The sequence below is a fragment of the Leptodactylus fuscus genome, chromosome 2, assembly GCF_031893055.1.
Source record: "Leptodactylus fuscus isolate aLepFus1 chromosome 2, aLepFus1.hap2, whole genome shotgun sequence".
NCBI classification, from domain to species: domain Eukaryota; kingdom Metazoa; phylum Chordata; class Amphibia; order Anura; family Leptodactylidae; genus Leptodactylus; species Leptodactylus fuscus.
The window spans coordinates 133,803,531-133,822,969 of record NC_134266.1 but is presented as its reverse complement, the minus strand read 5'-3'; the positions used below and the strand labels follow the sequence as shown (position 1 = coordinate 133,822,969).

Sequence of the window (19,439 nt, the reverse complement as noted above, 5' to 3'; positions counted from 1 at the left end):
TTCATATAAAAGAGCAGCTGCCAGGAAACATGAAGTACTTTTGCAGCCATACTGGCGTAATGCTTTAGTACACACTGGATGGCTACTGTGAGAAAGAACTTTTGTGGTGAGACGCACAACATATAGGAATGTCAGAATTTTACATATAAATGGAGTAAGACATGATTACAAAGAACATTAATGGATTTATTCCTCTCTGTCACTCTCATCTTATCTCAGTTATTATTAGTTGTCATCCTCCTAGAATCTGAGAAGTCCCCTCAACCAGCTGGAAGTTATGGGGGAGCAATGTAGAAAGCATCAACACATAGAGAGCAATCTTGTAAAGGTAACCAAAGAAATTGACAAGTGCCCAATGAGTTTACACTCTTTTAATGACCAATTAACCGCCAATGATGAGGGATAGATTCTCAGCTTCATATAATAGGATTTTCCCTAATATACAATACGACAAATTGATTTGGGTCATCGGCAGATAAAATTAAGACCTGCTTTTGATGGAGTTACTGTATGTTTGAATATAAGTTCTTCCAATTGGCTCCTTAAAAATTGTTGAACATTTATAAAATATAGTTACCAGTTATGCATATGTGACATGTTATGATACATATTTTACATATGATTCCTCCTTCACCTATCTTCTTGGTTGATCCAGATAAGTGCATTACACGTTAAAGGGGTTGGCCACTTTTAGACCAATATTGAGCAACAAATGGACCATAAATCACATGACCATGGTGAGAGTTTTATCCACTAGAAGTAACAGAATGAATGACAACAAGCAGAGATCTAGAAAACCATGAGGAATTGCGACAGAAAGTATATTGAAAAATTGTTTATCCTTTTATTATAAAAGCAATAACATTTGTTTCTAAATATTGGTCTGAAAGTGGCCAACCCCTTTAAGCAACTTTTCTAAGTGTGTCATGGTTTTGTGACAACTTATCACAAGGTAATATGCTAACTATCCTATTTGTGTGTGGCATCAACTATTATGGGAGGGTGAACCCTAGACTTCAAGTCTCATCATGAGAATTTAGTTATATGCCTGAGGACATTCTATTGACCTATGCTATCTACGTAGGATTTGCTCAATGTAGTTGCTTTCTCTAACATATAGGATGCGGTATAGTGTCCCATTACCATACCTACCACCCTCACATTGATAATCCAATCAACACATTGGGGCGGATTTGAGTGACACATTCCCATTTGGAAGAGTCAAGCATGCTGGTAGGTGAGTAAAATCTGTAGTCCTGGATATATAAGGACTCGTTGTTTCAATCTGCAAGTGGCTTAAATTTTAGTACTTATGTCCACCATCAGGGCATAGGGAACTACAGTTTTTACTGCAATTATCTATAAGGCAGGCTGTTATCTGTTCTCCTGATGATCCCGAAACTTTATTTAATGGGGAAACGCATTGAGATGCTTCCTAAGGGCAGACTAATATAGGACCTCAGCTGGAGAAAATGCTTCACCTAAGGGTCAAAGTACACAAAGTTTTTTGGTGAGGATTTTGACATTGAATCTGCTTCAAAATCAGCCTCCAAAAATGTCTCACTATAGAGTTCTATGTATTCCGCTGAAAAAAAATCAACATGAACTTTCTTCAGGTGGATTCCGCCTGAAAAAAACAATGGGAGTCAATGGGAGGAGGAAAAACCGCTAGCGGTTTTTGACGCTGTTTTTGCAAAAACTGCTTCAAAAACCACTAGCGGTTTTTTCAAGATCCATACACTGTGCTGGAGGAAAAAAAAACAAACTCCAAAATCCTTGCCAAAAACTCTGTGTGCATTGACCCTAACAGCTGTACTGTACATAACAGACTTCAGCTATATCCTTATTGTAGCCATCTGTTTTGTGGACTGGATAAATCTATATGCCACTAAATTAACACAATATATCTATACCTCAAATGAGGAAGAATAGAATTATTTACAATACTAACTGGGAGATTCAGTGATCATCCTAGGGAATCTAATTTTAGGGGTTTAGAACTTACAAACACTGAGATTTACTATGATTCTTAGCGGAGGTTAGGTTGGGGAATAATATAAATAAAATACAATAAAAAGGAGATTTAGGAGTGTATTATCAGATATATTTTCTCTCCTCCTTCTATATTCCCCTCCCCCCTCTTTATCCTTCTCTCCCTTTGTTATTTAAAGTATGCATGTGAATGAGGTTGAAAGGTGGTATTATATTGTGCTTTTGGTTTATCTATACACCTGTAATTTTATTTTTAAGACTAGATAATTAGTCATATCGGTGATTTGGTTCATATTTACATATGATTCCTCCCCTACTTATCTTCTTAGCTGGTCCAGATAAGTGCATCACAAGTTAAGCAACTTTTCTAAATATGTCATTGTTATGTGACAACTTATCACAAGGTCATATGCTAACGATCCTATTTGTGTCTGGCACCCACTATTACGGGAAGGTGAACTGCAGACTTTCAAGTATTTTGTTAGCACTTTGTAATGTGATATTTCTTGCTTTGATTTCAAGGCAGATCGCAGTTCCTGAAGATCAGTTAAGTGTGGACACATCCATATATGGTGACAGTGATTACACAATCCCATAGTCTCCTCTCACTGACCAAATATAAAAGCAAGGGAGAGCAATTACAGGTAAGTTATCTTCCTTTTGTCTATTGTCTTTGCCACTACTTTATGCTTTTCATTAAAGGGGCTCTATCAATGGGAAAAGTCATTTTTAACTAAGCACATACTTGCATAGACTTTAGAAAGGCTACTTCACACCTACCTTTTGTATGTTAATCGACTCTGTGGTTTTTGAATGAGCCCGTTTTTATGCTATGCATTTGCTAATTAGCTTCCAGCCAGCACAGGAAGTTTCCAGCAGCACTCTTCTCTACTATTCTCTCCTATCTGTGTGAGCAAACAGGAAGCTGAGTCATCAGTAACAGCAGCAGTCTGTGCTGTGTAGACACATAGGAAAGAATACCAGAGGGTGCACAATGAGACATCTGAGGTGCATGCTGGAGGCTAATTAGCATATGAATAAAAACGGAATAATTCAAAAACCCTTGAGGCAATTTACATACTAAAGGTAGGTGTGAAATAGCCTTTCTAAAGGCTATGCAAGTATGTGCTTTGTTAAAAATGACTTTTCCCAATGATAGAGCCCCTTTAATGTATGTATAATGGCGGACCTGGAGACTTTGAGAAGCCTGGCAATAAAATGATTAGCAGTGCAGCTTTGTTCTGAAAGATTGTGACAAAGATTGTCATTGTAAGGCCACTCATTTAGGGCACAGACATTAAGCTGATATGGTGCAAAATGATATATGTGGATATACCTTGAGTATAGTATGCTCTATGTCTATTCATGTTAGCAGATCAGAGGCTGAGATATTATATGAGAAATTATATATATACAGCAACCCTATAGTCCACACTCCAATATAAAAGAGAACCCCTGAGCAAACTTACTATTGTAAAGGGAGTCTGTCAGCAGGAAACTTACAATCAAAGTAATCTTAGTACCTTCTAGTGCTTTTTGTACACTTTTCCTTTGTTATTCAGGACTGCAACTATTTTATTTGTAAGCAAATTAAGCAAAAAGCGCTTTTGGGGCGTGTTTTATCTTTCCTAAATTATGGTGTCTTGAGCTGGGCAGCAGTTATGGGTTGTAGTCTATATTACAGAGGTAAAACTTAGGAAGATAAGAAGCACCACAAAAGCCCTTTTCACCTAATTTGCATATGAATAAAACAGCGATGTTCTCTATAATGGAGCTGCAATACTGAATAACAAAGGCATAGTTGGAAAGTTGGTAAAGAACACTACAAGGTACTGTAATTCCTTTGATTACAATTTTCCTGCTGACAGACTCCCCTTATCTCCATAACAATACTTCATTTAAAGTTGACTATAACTCCCATTTCCTTGTGTCTTTTATAAATGAGTATGGGGCCAGGAAATGAGATTTATCATTTGTGCCTATGGATACAATGCACATCTGATCATGTTGCATCAACTGAAAGCTGAACATTTTCCAATTTTTCTGCACTAATCTTTAGAAACAGCTTGCATTTTGTCATGAAGTGGTTAATAATTGAAATTAATCCTCCCATTCCCCAGGAAGGGCGTCAGAGTCTTTGCTTGGCACGGAATAAATTTCCTAACAAATTATTCCATTTCCTTCGCCGTCCGTCACACACAGTTTATGCCTCGTGAAAAGTAATAAGAGAGCCTGATCTGAAATTCAATTGTTCAATTTCTTTGTGTGCGCGATCAACTGAGGGATTCCTGCGCCATTCCTGAATTCCTAAGAGCTATATCTTCCATCAGAAGATTGAGGGCAATATTCGGAAATGATAATATAATCAGTCCATCAAGCATTTCTTCAAAAGACATTTATAGGTTTTAACATCTAGAATATCAGATATTGCCAGATTCAAAGAGAAACACTTTCTAGTAGTAATACACTGGTGAAATTCTATCACAGAAGTGTCACTGAGTTCTGAGTAAACGCAATTTGCTGCAAGACCCTCTGGCAATATGCGGCTATAGAAGGACCCTCTGTTTTCTATTATTAGCCCATAAATTTTGACAATCTTATACATTTAATCCAGTACAACCTTCTTTGGGCATTGAAGAAAGCCTCATGTGCCTGGAAATGAAGCATAGTACCGTATAATAGAATATTAAGTTCATAAACCACTGTACAAGTTGTAGTAAGGGCGGGTTCACATCTGCGCCCATGCACACTTTAAGCAATCCTGCTGGGTTTCCGTCTTCTGCCCTGAGAAACTGGACAGGGGACGGAAACCCGGCAGTCAGTTTTCAAACCCATTCAAGTGAATGGGTTTGAAAAGTGAGCGTCCGTGAGCGTTTTGTACCTGTCCGCGGCGAAACCGGATTTTTTTAACTGCACACAAAGACGGACATGCAGGACTTTGAAAATGGGTTTGAAAACTGACTGCTGGGATTGCTTAAATCGTGCATGGGCGCAGATGTAGTTGTACAAATTATACAGAGGTTCCCTGGACCCTGTAAATGCTCTCTTACTTATAACTTGGCTACATTTTGCAATTTCTCACCAAGAACATGTACAGTATTGCTTTTGCATATATTCATCATGGAAATATGAAGCATTTAGTATACAGTATAGAACACAAATGTATCATTGAAGAGTATGGGCTGTTGCAACTGGTAAAACTGATTCATACTTTTAACAAAAATCCTTGTTCTTGCAGTTGACACGTTACATGTATTTTGCCTTGTATATGATCTGTAAATTTCCCATATTATTTATGATGCCAGAGTCACATCAATTTAGTACAGAGCTAAACATGTCGACTGGTGAACTAAGTGATTAAAAGGCTCAATAATGTTGGTGCAGTTATCATAGCTCATTGAAGACTGGATAGAGCCAAAGGCATTCTTAGAAATTTTACAAATCAATCAAATCATTTTTCACTTATCTTTTACATCTGTGGGTCCTTCAACAGGGGAAGTGAAGAATATTTGACCCACCACTATGACCTCCGCATGATCAGAGGAGTATTGAGTTTGAGTTTTGAGTTTATACTCTTGTTCTGCAGCCATTGCAAGCCTCTATCTATCTATCTATCTATCTATCTATCTATCTATCTATCTATCTATCTATCTATCCGGCTCCTAGATCAGACCTCCAAATAAATTCAAACCTTAGCCTTAATATGGCCCCCAACAAGACCTTCTAAATACAGAGCAGAATTCATAAACAAATTCAGACTACAATAGACACACCAAAGCAGACTCTTTAAATAAATACAGACCCCAGATGAGACCCACTAAACACAGACCCTAGACCAGATTGTCTGAATACAGATCCCCCTGAAAATAAATTTAAATACAAGAACAGACCCCTAAATTCAGAACCCAAACCAGACCTCCTAAACACACCTAAAACACTAATTTACAGCTGCATACGCTTTGCCTTGCAAATAATCCCTCTGGTTTTAGGGCATGCACACGTATGTTATTGTGGCGATATGATGAAACCTTTTACAGTATTAAGACCTAAACACATATGGTCATGTAACCATAAGCAGAAAATCCATCTACTTTAACAGGGCCTACATAGTTTTGTGTTTTGAGAGACAATTGCACCTCAGTTTTATTGTGGATATAATAAGAAACAAATGTATGAGCACTTTGGGGCTACCCATATAAGAATAGACTATAACCAACAGTATTAGAACTGTGGTCTTGAGCCCTCCATGCCTCATCACTACTTGACTACAGTGAGAGGTAATTCCACTGGAGCCGTGATCACACATATACCCATATGTTCCAGTCAATGTCTACAGGGCTGAATGAAAGAGTGCTATACATCTTATGAACGTCTAGACATACTTTATTATTATACTGACTGACATCCTTCTTATTAACATTGTGTTCCACCATACAATATTATGCCAGAGGTGAATGTGAGGACAAAGAGCCTATAGGTGGTCCAAATCAATAGTGATGGAGATATGCATCACCTCTAAGAGATATATACAGTGGACGCTGCATTACACCATGACTTGTATTAATTCTTAGCACTGATAGGTTCAATAATAAAAGTTTTGTTAAACAATTGGTAAATTGTTTGCCAGTAGACAAAAGGTGTTTTGTGCAAGTGAATTTTACTCTTGTCACTTGTTGGGTGTCATACTGTTTAACATTGAAAAACCTAAGATGCACAAAAATATACGTACAAGGTATGCTCAGTTCATACCTGTGACTAAAGAGACCAGACATCTCCAGAGGTCATCAATATTTAAGTCATAGAAATGACAAATGTCCTTCATGGTTAGGAACCAGGGTGATTCAGTATGCAGTTGCTTATCTTCTGATTCCTTTAGTTAAAAAAGGATCTCCCTAAAGTATATTAGAGAGTACCCCTCTGTTAAAGATAGGATAGAGGATAACTTTATGATTGGTGGGGAATCAACCACTGAGACCTCACAAATTCCAAGCATGGTGCTCCAGTTCTCCTATCCTGATGAAGTGGCAGTTTGAGCATGCTCCCTGCCACACTACTCATTCTCTCTAGGAGTAATAGACATAGCCAAGTACAACGCTATAGGGAATAACTTTGATAGTGGATAACTTCATAACTTGCTACAACCCCTTTTATGGTAAGAGGGTTTGTAACATGAAGAAAATTCCAGCATTACCTACGTTACAGTGAGTGTTAACAGAACTGCTTATCCTACATTGCAGTAATTCAATATTTTGGTGAAAATTTTTGAACCAATATATAGAAATGTGAAAAGGTCTTCTACAGTGTAACATGTTTCAAAGGCTAGAGTCTTCACCAGGCAATGCATTATACTCTATGTAATATCTATGTCTGTATAATATCTGCAACAAGGCAATTGCATATTGCTTTCTCAAACAGCATTAACCTGCTACAAGGTTCCTACAGAAGAGGAAATCTTGTCTTTTGGCTCCATTCCTTTTTAAAGTACGTTGTAAGAAACAAAGGCAATGATTTGTCCAAGCTGGCACCGCGCTTATGATGGAGAGAAGCAGCTGTCTTCTAAAGACTCATCTACTACTGACACTTGTTTTGAACTCTCTTATTCACCCAAAGGTGAGCGTACTGACATCCACTTTCAATACTTGAATATACTCCGCTTGAAGCACTGTCTTTTGTTTTTTTTTTCCTGTCTGAAACTACAAAAGACACGGTAGTACGTGATTGAACTTAGGAGAAGGGATGGGAGACAGATCTATTAAAAAGGTCAAAGGGCTCTGTATGTGAGCGAGAGTGAGAAGCAGTCCTGTAATGAGTGCCATTGTATATTATATTACCTAAAGGGTTATCTTCACGGATGAGTGATCCTAGGTAAGCACTGTTCCTATAATGTTTTCCTATATAGTCATATATTAAACTTTAATATTTCTTCTTCTGTAAATATCCTTGCCAATGAAACATATATGCTAAAACAGACCACTGCAGAATTTTTATTCTGGTAATATATTAAAAATGATATGCATGGTATAACTGCATTTTACATATAAAGGATTGTGAAAAAAATAAAGATACATTTTTTTCCCCTAAAACAGCGCCACTTTTGTTTAGGTGCTGCATTTGCTTTTGCAACTCAGCTCCAATCATTTGAATAGTGCAAGCATGCATCACCAGACATAATCCATGGTCAATCCATCTGTCCATGCAGAGGTCGCTGTCATTCACACTAAGTATACGCTGAGCTGATTCTGAACGTAAAAAAAGTTCAGAATCAACGCGTACAAAGCAGATCCCATTCATTTCAATGGGAGCCGGCATACGAGCGCTCCCCATTGAAATGAATGGGCTGTTTTTTTCCCTATTGGTTTCAATGTGATACGCGCGTAATACATTGAAAGCATAGGGAAAAAAGCCTCCCATTGATTTCAATGGGTAGCACACGTATGCCGGCTTCCTATTGTTCTCCCTACAACCAAGATATGCAATGCTGAACATTGCTGACATCTTGGGCTAGGAGCACAACAATCTGCCAGAGTGATAATCAAGGTATCTCAGTACAAAAATTCTGTCCCTCTGAGTTTGTGACAAGTAGTGATACCTGGCTTCACATAACCATTCCATACCACTTACGGTAATCCAGTTTTTGTCCAGTTTTTGTAGTGTGGCTAAAAAACATTGCTTTTGATATAGCTTTGATGTCCCTCCTACATACCAAAGTTTTGAGCTAGGAACTTGAAAATGTTATCATTTGTAGATCATAGCAACACCTCCTAGATTCATTGAGGAGTGTTCAGTATTTGCAAATGTGTCTAACTTTTAAAGGGGTTGTCCAGGGAGATTAAATTGACTTGCCTGATCTGGCTAATGACAATGAAGGACCTGGGGGATTCTGGTCTTGTCCCAAACCACAGTTCATGCAATCAGAAACAGTGCCCCAACCCCTGGGTTGCTTCATCCCCTCCCTTCTTCCCTGATCTCACAGCTAAATAGTAACTGTTCTATGGGTCCTGGCTCTATTATAGTCACCAAGCCCTCATATCAGAGGTAATTAATTTCCTGTGATATTGGGGAAGGAGAGGTTGGCGCACTGCTTCCAATCACGTGATCTAGGGGTCATGATGAAGCTGGGACCCCTGAGCTATGATCATCATCCACCAGATCAGGTAAAATAATTTAATCTCCATGGACAACCCTTTTAATTGCCTACAAATTTATATATGGTAATGGTCATAGGGTAATGGGTAATATATGGGTAATGGTCAAACCACTGCATTCATACAATGTTTTTGCCCCATGTTTATCATGTATTCTGAGAAGACTCCTGGTCTACGCACTAAATGTGTCCGTCCATAGGGCTCTATTAGTCAGGCAGAGGCCAAGACTAGGAAATAGAGCAGTAGATTACAATTTTACAATGGAATTCAGTAAAAACAAACAAACAAAGACAAATATGTTAAATTAATATGTCTCTGTATATATTAAACGTAACCTATGAATGTGATGTGAACATAGCCAAATCCTGTGACTTCTTTCAGTTTCTGAACACAGCAAGCCATATTTGACAAGTGATATTTTTGTCATAAAGATCCTGCTTTCATTACCTCTTACTGTGTGACTAAAAGAGGAAGGCTGCAGCATGCCTAGAGACAAGAATATAGTACTATCTGTGACAGTCTCATTGAACCTCCATTTTAGATTCTAACATAAAGGTCAGATAAACTAGTAAAAAAATGCCTTGTTAGTTTTTATGGTAAAACGACAGACACAATGTTGGAAGCCTGATAGATCCCATTATAGTCAATAAGGTGTATAAGTCACCAACAGTGTCTGTCTTGTGATTGAATAGCACTGTCATTATTTTTTATTTTCCTATGAGCAAACGAAAAACATGAATGCAAATGCAGATGTGAACTCTGCCTAAACCAAGATGGCCAATATATTACATTGAAAGTGGCCAACTAGACATCATATGATTATTGCTTTGCAATGGCCGCCAACCTCTGTGTGTGTCCCTATCTTGATTAATAAAAGAGCTTATCTGTGCTATGTGATGTCTTCCAGATATACCTGTGTTCTGTTTCCTACAAAAATCCTTCTTCTCGGCAGAATTACCAGCTTGAGTATATGGCTTTGATTTTTTTGGTCAATATTGTACATTTATCTTTGTATCTTGACACTTAACACTGGCTAGAATTTGAGCTTTTCCTATGACCTAGAATTTCTGTTTTCCGCTAGCAATAGTACACAATCTGCTTGGTGTTCTGTCAAGGAAGTGATTGGCGTGCATGTTTACAGTCTTCTGGGGTAACAATGCCTTTTATTCACGTTTCATTTGTAAAGCTGCAAAAATAAATAACTACGAGAAACAATAAGAATAAAACATCCCGCACAATTTAGCAGCAGCTCGACAGGCCCAGTAAAGGACATTCAGCATGCACAGGAAAGTACTGACAATATGACAAGTTACTTAACATGGTGTTTGACAGGAACATACTGCAAAAAGGCTAGAACTGTTAAAGGTCAATGTGGTTACAGTACGGTCAGGCCTTTCAGCTAGGGCCACATTCATAATGCCAGGCACCATCAGCAGTTACTAATAAGATTTCTAAGGTAAGTATATGTATGCCACATCTGCCACTCCAACCGCATTCATTTATGGGGATAAGCCGGGAAAACTGGGTATGACATAGAAATACTACTTTGCACAAATATTACATCATTTCTTCTGTGACTTGAATAAGCTCTTTACTCAGAAGGAAATGATCATTATAACTTTCTTAGGCAAGTGTCATCTAATGAGGAGGCAGCAAGCAGTAAGACAGCAGATAGAGCAGTAAAGAAGTCATCACACAAAAGGCAATTAAACCCTTCTTTTTCCATTTCAGTGGGATAAAAATAGCATTCAATGCCTTCTGTTTCTTTCCATACATGTATCAACTACTCACCCAATGGTGCAACCAGCATCTGCTTCAATGATCCACACACAATTGAGGTTGTGATCATAGGGCACAGGATACCCTGGAGACAATACTCTGCCCACTTTCTCTCCATGGATATGACCTCCACACTCAGCTATAAAGAAGAAAGAAATGTGGCAGTAGTAATGATTTTATAGGGTATTACCATGTAACAAATGATTTCATGGGTAAAGAAAAGTCCTACAATTTTTCCAAATACTTTTGTGTTGGTTACTTAGATTTCTTTTTTTCTATGTAGATTGTGAGCCCCATATAGGGATCACAATGTACATTTTATTTCCTATCAGTATGTCTTTGTAGAAAGGAAGGAAATCCACGCAACACAGGCAGAACATACAAACTCCTTGCAGATGTTGTTTCTGGCAGGATTTGAACTCAGGACCCCAGCCCTGCAAAGCTGCAGTGCTAACTAGAGATCAGCGAACACTGTTCGGATCAGCCGATCCGAACAGCACGCTTCCATAGAAATGAATGGAAGCACCTGTGACGCTGACTTTGCCGGCGGCCGGCGTCACAGGTGCTTCCATTCATTTCTATGGGAGCGTGCTGTTCGGATCAGCTGATCCGAACAGTGTTCGCTCATCTCTAGTGCTAACCACTGAGCCACCATGTTGCTCCTACTTATAGTTTTTAATATTAGTTATCAATATCAGATCAACAGGGGAAAGGTAAAGCTCTGTATACTTGGTAGTGTCCTGAGAAGGTATTGCAAGCTCAGTCCCATATACTTGAATAGGACTGGATTAGTAATACTTAGTGGCAACACAAAAAATACTCTTTAATCCTTCTAATGGACTATGATTACTCACTGATACTGCAACTTGATCTGGATTTATTTATACACAGATAGCACACAAGAGGCTTGAAAAATATGGTATTTAATCTGAACGCCATTCTTTACAATGGGATTGTGCCAAAAAATTGGCACAATTGTTCCCACAAGTAAATACTATGTTATATGACAAACCAATATATTCTCATGTACACAATCAAGCATAGTGCTACATCTGTATTGTATTCTAAGTACATTAAAATGGTATTTAAATGTTATATTTCTTTACATAAAAAATACATTCATACCTATACACAATGGGAGAGGTTGGTCCCAGACTCTGCGCTCGCCAGTCAAGCATACTAAAACTCGACTTCCACGTAAGCTGTAACCAGGATCACAGTTGAAAGAGACAGAACTTCCGGCAAAATGCCCCTCATCTTTGTCCTTGTAGCCATACAATGGTGTCCCCGGGTCCTCACATTTAATCAACTCAAAACCTGTGGAGTCAAGACAAGGACATTAAGGGAAGACATGATAATGCTGCAGGACTGACCAGGCTGCCTGAGGCACTGTCACTTTGTCAGCCGGTGGATAATTACAATTAGTGCCAGGTTTGGAAGCATTAAGAAGTGTTGGAGAAGAACGACAGTCGTGTCACGATGTCTTCAGAGACAGCCATAAGGGACAGTAGCAGATTGTGTACTGCTTTAATATATACCAAGGGATATAAAATCACAGTCAAGCCATGTGATAAGAGTACAGATAAAATTTATACATAGGAAAGCTGTATAGTAAGTCATGGTCATTGGCTATTTTAGTACAGCAGGAATGAGCCTCCAGCCTGTGACAAGCAATTACTATTGGATTGTAATATATGTTTCGCTATGCTCAAGCTCATAAGTGATTGAGAAGTTATAAGGGAGAGCGAGATTTACTTTAATAGGAGAATGGCGCCCTATTCTGGGTCACACCGGTCAGCAGACCTTCACTTCAGCTAATTATAATGTGGTAGAAAGTAATGGAGAGTTTGTATTGAAGTGTATATTACATGAATATTTTATCTAGGACATTTCAGACGTTCTCATTTCTTTAGAAAATAAATGTTAAGGTTAATAATGTATATTTAAGCAGGATTTTGTTTACACTTTAATGGGGACCTACTGTGATCTCTTAGATTTACACATATTAAAATAAAATAACATATTTCCATATTTTTCAAACATGCTTTGAGATGAAATCTCAATTATAATGGAATGAAGTTGTAAAGCAATTGTTACTTACACGTGTTATTTATAACACATTTTATATCTGCATTGTATTAGCCTGCAATCCATTATTTGCCTGCATTACTTCTCTATTAGAAATACGATGAAGAAAAAGTGATAGGATCTGTGTGATCTGGCACATTTTGATCCCGTAATGAGGCTGCTTATTAGTAACCGGCACAAAGGACAACGTGTCTGCTTCTACCAATATCATCTTCAAAAGATGGTCGGTAATGAGACAAACCTCAAATGGCTGCTGTGTCTCTCATATGGACATTTACAATTAGCTACAGCATCTGGGAGAACATCTTTTAACCAAAAGGCCTGTCAGTCTCTTGACGTGATTAGTAAAAAAAAAAAAAAAAAAAAAGTGATCAGCAGAAGGAGTCAGCGCCATGATGGTGTAGAATCCGAAAAAAAAGGCAAGCTACTGGACTCAGGGAGTGAGGTGAAGGGACACATTGTGCTTGGTGGTAAGGTATGCTCAATGGGTTCACAGCAGTCAGAAATAGAAGGTAAAATAAAAAGAAATATACACTATATACAGTATGTTCAGTATTATCTTGCATCCAACATGTTATATACATGGCCAAAATTTCCAACAATTATAGGTGCAGTACTATGCATCATTTTAGCACAAAATATTAGCACACAGCTCCTCTGCAACATGTTATCATGACTAAAACATCAGGACGGGGTTAATCTGATTGAAGAAAAACATTTTCAAATACCCTTATAGGGAACTGGGAGAAATCTTAGGGAATTTGCTATTTAACTATTAAAGGTGTTTTCTTGTTGATAAAAATTTGTTTAAAAATGCACATAAATCTTTAAATAATTAGTAATACCCAATTCACTAATCCCTCAACAATTCTGTTCCAACACTTTCTGGGTACCTGTTCCAACACTTTCTGGGTACCCTGCTGGTCTCTCTTTTTCCTGGTCCCTCTCAACAAATAAATGTGACTGATCAGCCATCTTTGATCTCAGCAATGGCCTGCTACAGCCATTGATTGGTGACATTTCTGTTTTGAGAGGTACCAAAAAGTACAGAGATCAGCAGGTGACACAGGGAGCACTGGTATGTGATTGCTGGGAAGTGGTTACGGCCGAGTTCACATGGGGTATTTTGGTCAGGATTTTGAGGCCGTATTCGCCTCAAAATCCTGAGCAAAAAGACGGCTCCCATTGATATCAATGGGACCAGGTCAGTTTTTTTTTCTGGGAATGGACATACTCATTCTTCAGATGGACTCGACTCACAAATCTGCCTGAAGACACTCTCTCCTCCTGACTAGGCCCATTCATTTGGGCCTAATCCAGAGTGGAGTAGGCGACTGGATGCCGGTGCGGCTACCCGTATTTTGGACCAAAACCTGAGGTGGCCTCCACCTCAGGTTCCGATCCAAAATATCCCGTGTGAACTCGACCTAAGGTAAGCATTACTTGGATTTTTTTTGATTTTTTTTAAAGTTTTTGTGCTCTCACTCAGGAAGCCCAGAAACAGTCTCAGCTGTGGACATTCTGGGATCAGTTTGCCATGGAGGAACTTCTCAAACAGAGATATTCTAAACCTACGCAATGCTAGAAGATCAGTGAGAGTGATGTATAGTGCTAATGTTGATATACGGTACATAGAAGAGGTTATTCATACTATTGTTCAGGAAATAGACAGTAACAGTATAATAGAGAATAATAGTGTAGACCAGAAACACAAAGAAGTAACATCTGAGACGTAGTTCTAAGAACATAGGCAACACCTCCAGTTCTATTCAGTTTAGGCAGTTATACTCGTCTTCATATTTGATTGCCATTGATGTATTAGTGGTACAGTCATCAGCAGTGGAGACTAGTGTATGGTAGATATCTATTAGTGTCACTTCATTACAATTCTTAAGGCTAAAGAAAGTTTCCATATTCTCGCATTGTGTAGTTAATAAATCTCTGAAACACTATTGTGTTAGGTACCTTGAGATAGAAATGATCTTGCTGTACTGGCACTTACCATAAATGTAACTCCTTTAGAGTCTTGTCTGAAAATTGAATCATCCATAAAACATTATAGTTATTCTGCTTAGCCTTATGAACTACATTTACATCTGTGCTTATTTTTTATATTATGTTATGTGTAAAATAGAATTAGCCTTTAATGCATGATTTTCTTAACAGTAAGACTTACTGGAATAATACAGCTCAAATCCTTTACTGGTATTTTCAGTGTCAGTGATGAACTCCAACCACAATGCACTAGAGGTACTGTTTAGACTCTTTCCCAGCATCTCTGAAAGGCTAAACTGTCCAAGAAGTCGCGCAGAATTATTGTGCCCATCATAGACCTAGAAAAATAAGTACAAATATAGAGATATATGAGCAAAGCCTCATTCCATCTTTCATCGGTTGCTCACTGTTTAATAGTCAATGTACTGCTAATACAAAAGCCATAACACAAATTGTGTGAGCAATGGTAATATGGATAGTGTATGTGCATTTATTGTATATTCACTTTTTAAGAATCTGATGTAAGTGAGAAGCCATAAAAATTGCTAAACGGAATAGTATAAATAAGGACTAACAATAACCAGCAATGTTAGACATAGTTTATGTTGGGAAAGAAATGTTAGACCTTAAGGTAGTCTCCAGGTGCAAGGTTGAATGTCCGAGCTCTCAGCTGTACACCTTTTCCAGGTTGGCTTTGGATGGAGTAGATGCACTCATGGTGGTTGCTATAGTTGGCTGGGTAGTTGGGGGACAATAAGACTCCTTGCGTTCCAGTCACTGATGCTCCACACTCAGCTGAAATAAAAGAAGGGGGCAAGGAGTTAAGATCTACAAAACAGTCTAAAACCTTAATAGTAGAGGGAGGGTAGCTTAATGACTATCTAGCTGTCTGCATAGCTATAGTAAGTTTCTATATGTAAATTGAATATCTGCCTTTGTTAGAAACAATCTTCTTTTCATATTTTCCTGAAACACAGCAACATGAATAGCTCTCCTTTTTTATGCTATATACCAGCACCTCGATCAATAAAACATTCTACCATACCAACAAAAACACACTGTGAAAAATATCACAACTTATTGACATCTTGCTTCTCACTACTCTACCACAATAGTTTGTTCAACCCTATCTTCAATGAAACATTAAACTCCTGTGATGTAAGCAGTAGAGACTACGTAGCGATTTCCAACCAAGAGCATAATGCATATTGTTCTTAGGTTTCTCGAAAGTTAGTTTCTACCAGTAAACTTGCTACCATGTTTCCTTTCGTGGTTAATATATACTATGTCATGCATTTTTCGGGTTATGCTTTTTATAAAATATAACCACTTTGCTGACATTATAAGTTATTATTATGACTTTCTATACCTGCAGTGGCACACAGTATATTCCATCACTTGTATTGTAATGACATGCAAATTGCAATTTTCAGTGCTGCATTTCATGTCTTGTTCTAATTTAGTCATTAATCATGTTGCCTATTTATTACGGAGAATCACACTTGAAAATGTCAAGTTGGCAGTTCTGAAACTATCCCCATGAGATGTGTGTTACTCAATAAAATATATAGAAACGCACCCATAAGCATAACACATGGTGATTTTTAATGGAACTTTAGTGAAAACTGTTCGTTTGAGAACTAATTATAAATGTAGATTATAAGATCAGGATGCTTTACAGGCTTTCTATGTTTTAATATGTATATGTCAATATTCTTATGCCATTTCCATTTCCTAATGTATGTGGTGCTGGCAATATTAGGTAGTAGGCCTTCTTCAAAGTGGTGGCATATATTTTCACGTCTGGCCTATATAATATTATGCTTGTGAACTATTTATAAACCTAAATTATCAGCCCGCAATAAATGAAAATAAAGTCTACATTCTTGCCATTAAGGAACAGGTATTGGTCTGGATAAATATATATACTTTTTTTCTGGTCTCCATCACAAATTAAATTGGCTTGGGGCCACATGGTGGCTCAGTGGTTAGCACTGCAGCCTTGCAGCAGTGGGGCCTGGTGTTCAATTCCCGCCAAGGGCAAAAAACCATCTGCAAGGAGTTTGTATGTTCTCCCAGTGTTTGTGTGGATTTCCATCCCATATTCCAAAGACATACTGATAGGGGGGAAAAAATGTACATTGTGAGCCCTATGTGAGGCTCACAATCCACATTTGAAAAAAAATAAAAAAAATGGCTTGTAAGAAATTCATTCTTGAGTTCTAAAATGTACAATGAAAGGTCTAGTGTGGCTATGCTGACATTGGAACGCAGACCTTCAGGCAAATCAACAAATCAAAGGCTGATCAATATCCAAACACTATACTAGAGGATAGTAACAAGGTGAACACAACATAAAATGTATTGGACAGTGTTGCAGTCAAACCATGAAACTATACAATACAACAGCATAAGCTACAACAGCATTTCTCTACTATGACACAAATAAACCACAAAAATTTATATTGAGTACAGAAACCATACAACTTTGCAAAATCCTAGTCTTAAAACTCCTATGAAGTAGGACTGTTGTTTGCGCAGTGATAAACTTTACCTAATGGATAAGGGAGACAAACAAAAATTAAAGCACAGGACCACCTACCAACACACCTTGGGAGAGGCGAACTCCACACACGCCGTCTACCTCCCAGGCAGGTGATGCGAGAAGCTCCTTCCAAACGATATCCAGGGAAGCAGGAGAATGTCAGAGAATCGCCAACTCCAAATTGTAGACCCTTCCGGATGCTGTACGCTGGGACCTCAGGTTCATCACAAGGCTCTAAGTCATACTCTATAGTAACAAAAAAAAGATTGTAAACAACAATGCGTAAGAAGATTATTTAAATATTGCTTTGTAGACCAGAAGTAAAAGGAATAGCCTATGAAAAACAGGATAGGATAGGTGATACATGCCTATTCGCTAGGGGAACTAAATGCTGAACTCTTCACAAGAATGGGTGTCCCTCATTTGAATTAGAGTAGAGGTCTTACATGCAAAATCACTCTAGGAGCGATGGATATATAGAAGTACTATAACATATTGAATGGTAAAGCATCCTGTGGGTAAGAGATAAATGTTCTTCGTGAGTCAGCCCCTTTAATGGGGTACAGTATAGCAGTTATGTTTGTCATTATGTTGTTATTGCTTTTTCAATCATGTTATACAAGGCAACATTGTATTAATTCCGAAAACTATTGTCATAAACAATGTAGACCCAAAAAGGACCAGCTGCATCAGCAGTTATCTATTCTATTTTAATGCAAACAATGTATTCTGCATAGTCCTCCGTTGTTCAGGTACACCCGCATTGCTGGCCCTCATTTGATACCTGAGCATCATTTCTGTAAATTACTAGACTTTAGGCTATTTAATACAGAAAAAGCGCACAGCATTTCTAGGAAGCAGCAATTGCTGTCAGCCCTATACAATAAATTATACATTGTAACTGGCAGGGACATATGATTAGAGAAGTGGATGCAGTGTATACAGAGCAGCAGTGTTACACACACAGCCTCTGGCAGAACATTTGTATCCGTCACAAGGAAATTAAGTATGAACATCAAGGAAGGATGAGACAGGCAGAGCCGACTAGAGGTCTTGCCTTCTCACTCACTCAAGTACTGAAATCAGGATTACTGGGAATCTTGTCAACCCCTTCACTGCCAGACTATAATTGCACTACTTTTTATAGTTCTCATGCTGGCGAACAAGGAGCTTGAGCTTGAGATTTCAGCAGTACAAGACACAGGACACGATTTTCATGGCCTCCCTTAAATTAAGTCCTCAGGCAAAAAACTTTGTCATGTCGAATGCTTTGACAGGCACTTTCCCTAAGTACTACATTGTCCAACCACATTAACTTGGATTCACAACCTCAATGTCATACAGTCAATAGCCAAGTTTAGTCAATGTACTTTTCTTTAGTAACCATTTGCTTGCTCATATCTTCTAAAGGATTGAATTAACCTAAGGGCAAGACCCTTTTAATACCTCTGTCAGTTATACATTTTTTCCTGTGCATTAAAACTATATTTTATGAATATGTTAAGTAGAACTGTTTTATTCCAGCTTTAGATATGTCTAAAATGATAACAAAAAATCAGGTCAAATCCTAAGGTCTAGAGAGGAGCGAATCTGATCAATATTATCAATGAATTTGCAGATTTTCACTCATTATTAGTGGTGGATTCAACTTTCTTTAATAATAAATAATGTAACACAAATGGATTTACAAAATACATATCATTACTCTGGATGAAAGAAATGACTTTTTCATTTATTACGTCATTTCTTTTTTTCTTCAGATTCTTTTTTATTGTATTTTTGGAGCTAAACAAGGTTATTTGAAGAATAACTCCATAATTTCCACAATTCCTTTTGTACCATATTTGACTCTGCTTAGTGTATCTATGTAGTACTGATAAAGGAGCTATTCAGGC

At 37.9% G+C, this 19,439-nt stretch overlaps 1 protein-coding gene across 2 annotated transcripts in view; it reads right to left on the bottom strand.

Annotated features, from left to right (window-relative positions):
- Positions 1 to 19,439, bottom strand: part of CSMD2 (CUB and Sushi multiple domains 2) — an 801,202-nt gene that overhangs the window by 151,396 nt on the left and 630,367 nt on the right. For both annotated transcript variants that reach the window (XM_075264669.1, XM_075264670.1), the window contains 5 exons: positions 17,602 to 17,790; positions 15,625 to 15,794; positions 15,181 to 15,337; positions 12,042 to 12,233; positions 10,929 to 11,055 (listed from right to left, as the gene is read on the bottom strand). In XM_075264669.1, coding sequence (XP_075120770.1) covers positions 10,929 to 11,055; positions 12,042 to 12,233; positions 15,181 to 15,337; positions 15,625 to 15,794; positions 17,602 to 17,790 — 835 coding nt within the window. The remainder of the gene's footprint in view (positions 1 to 10,928; positions 11,056 to 12,041; positions 12,234 to 15,180; positions 15,338 to 15,624; positions 15,795 to 17,601; positions 17,791 to 19,439) is intronic.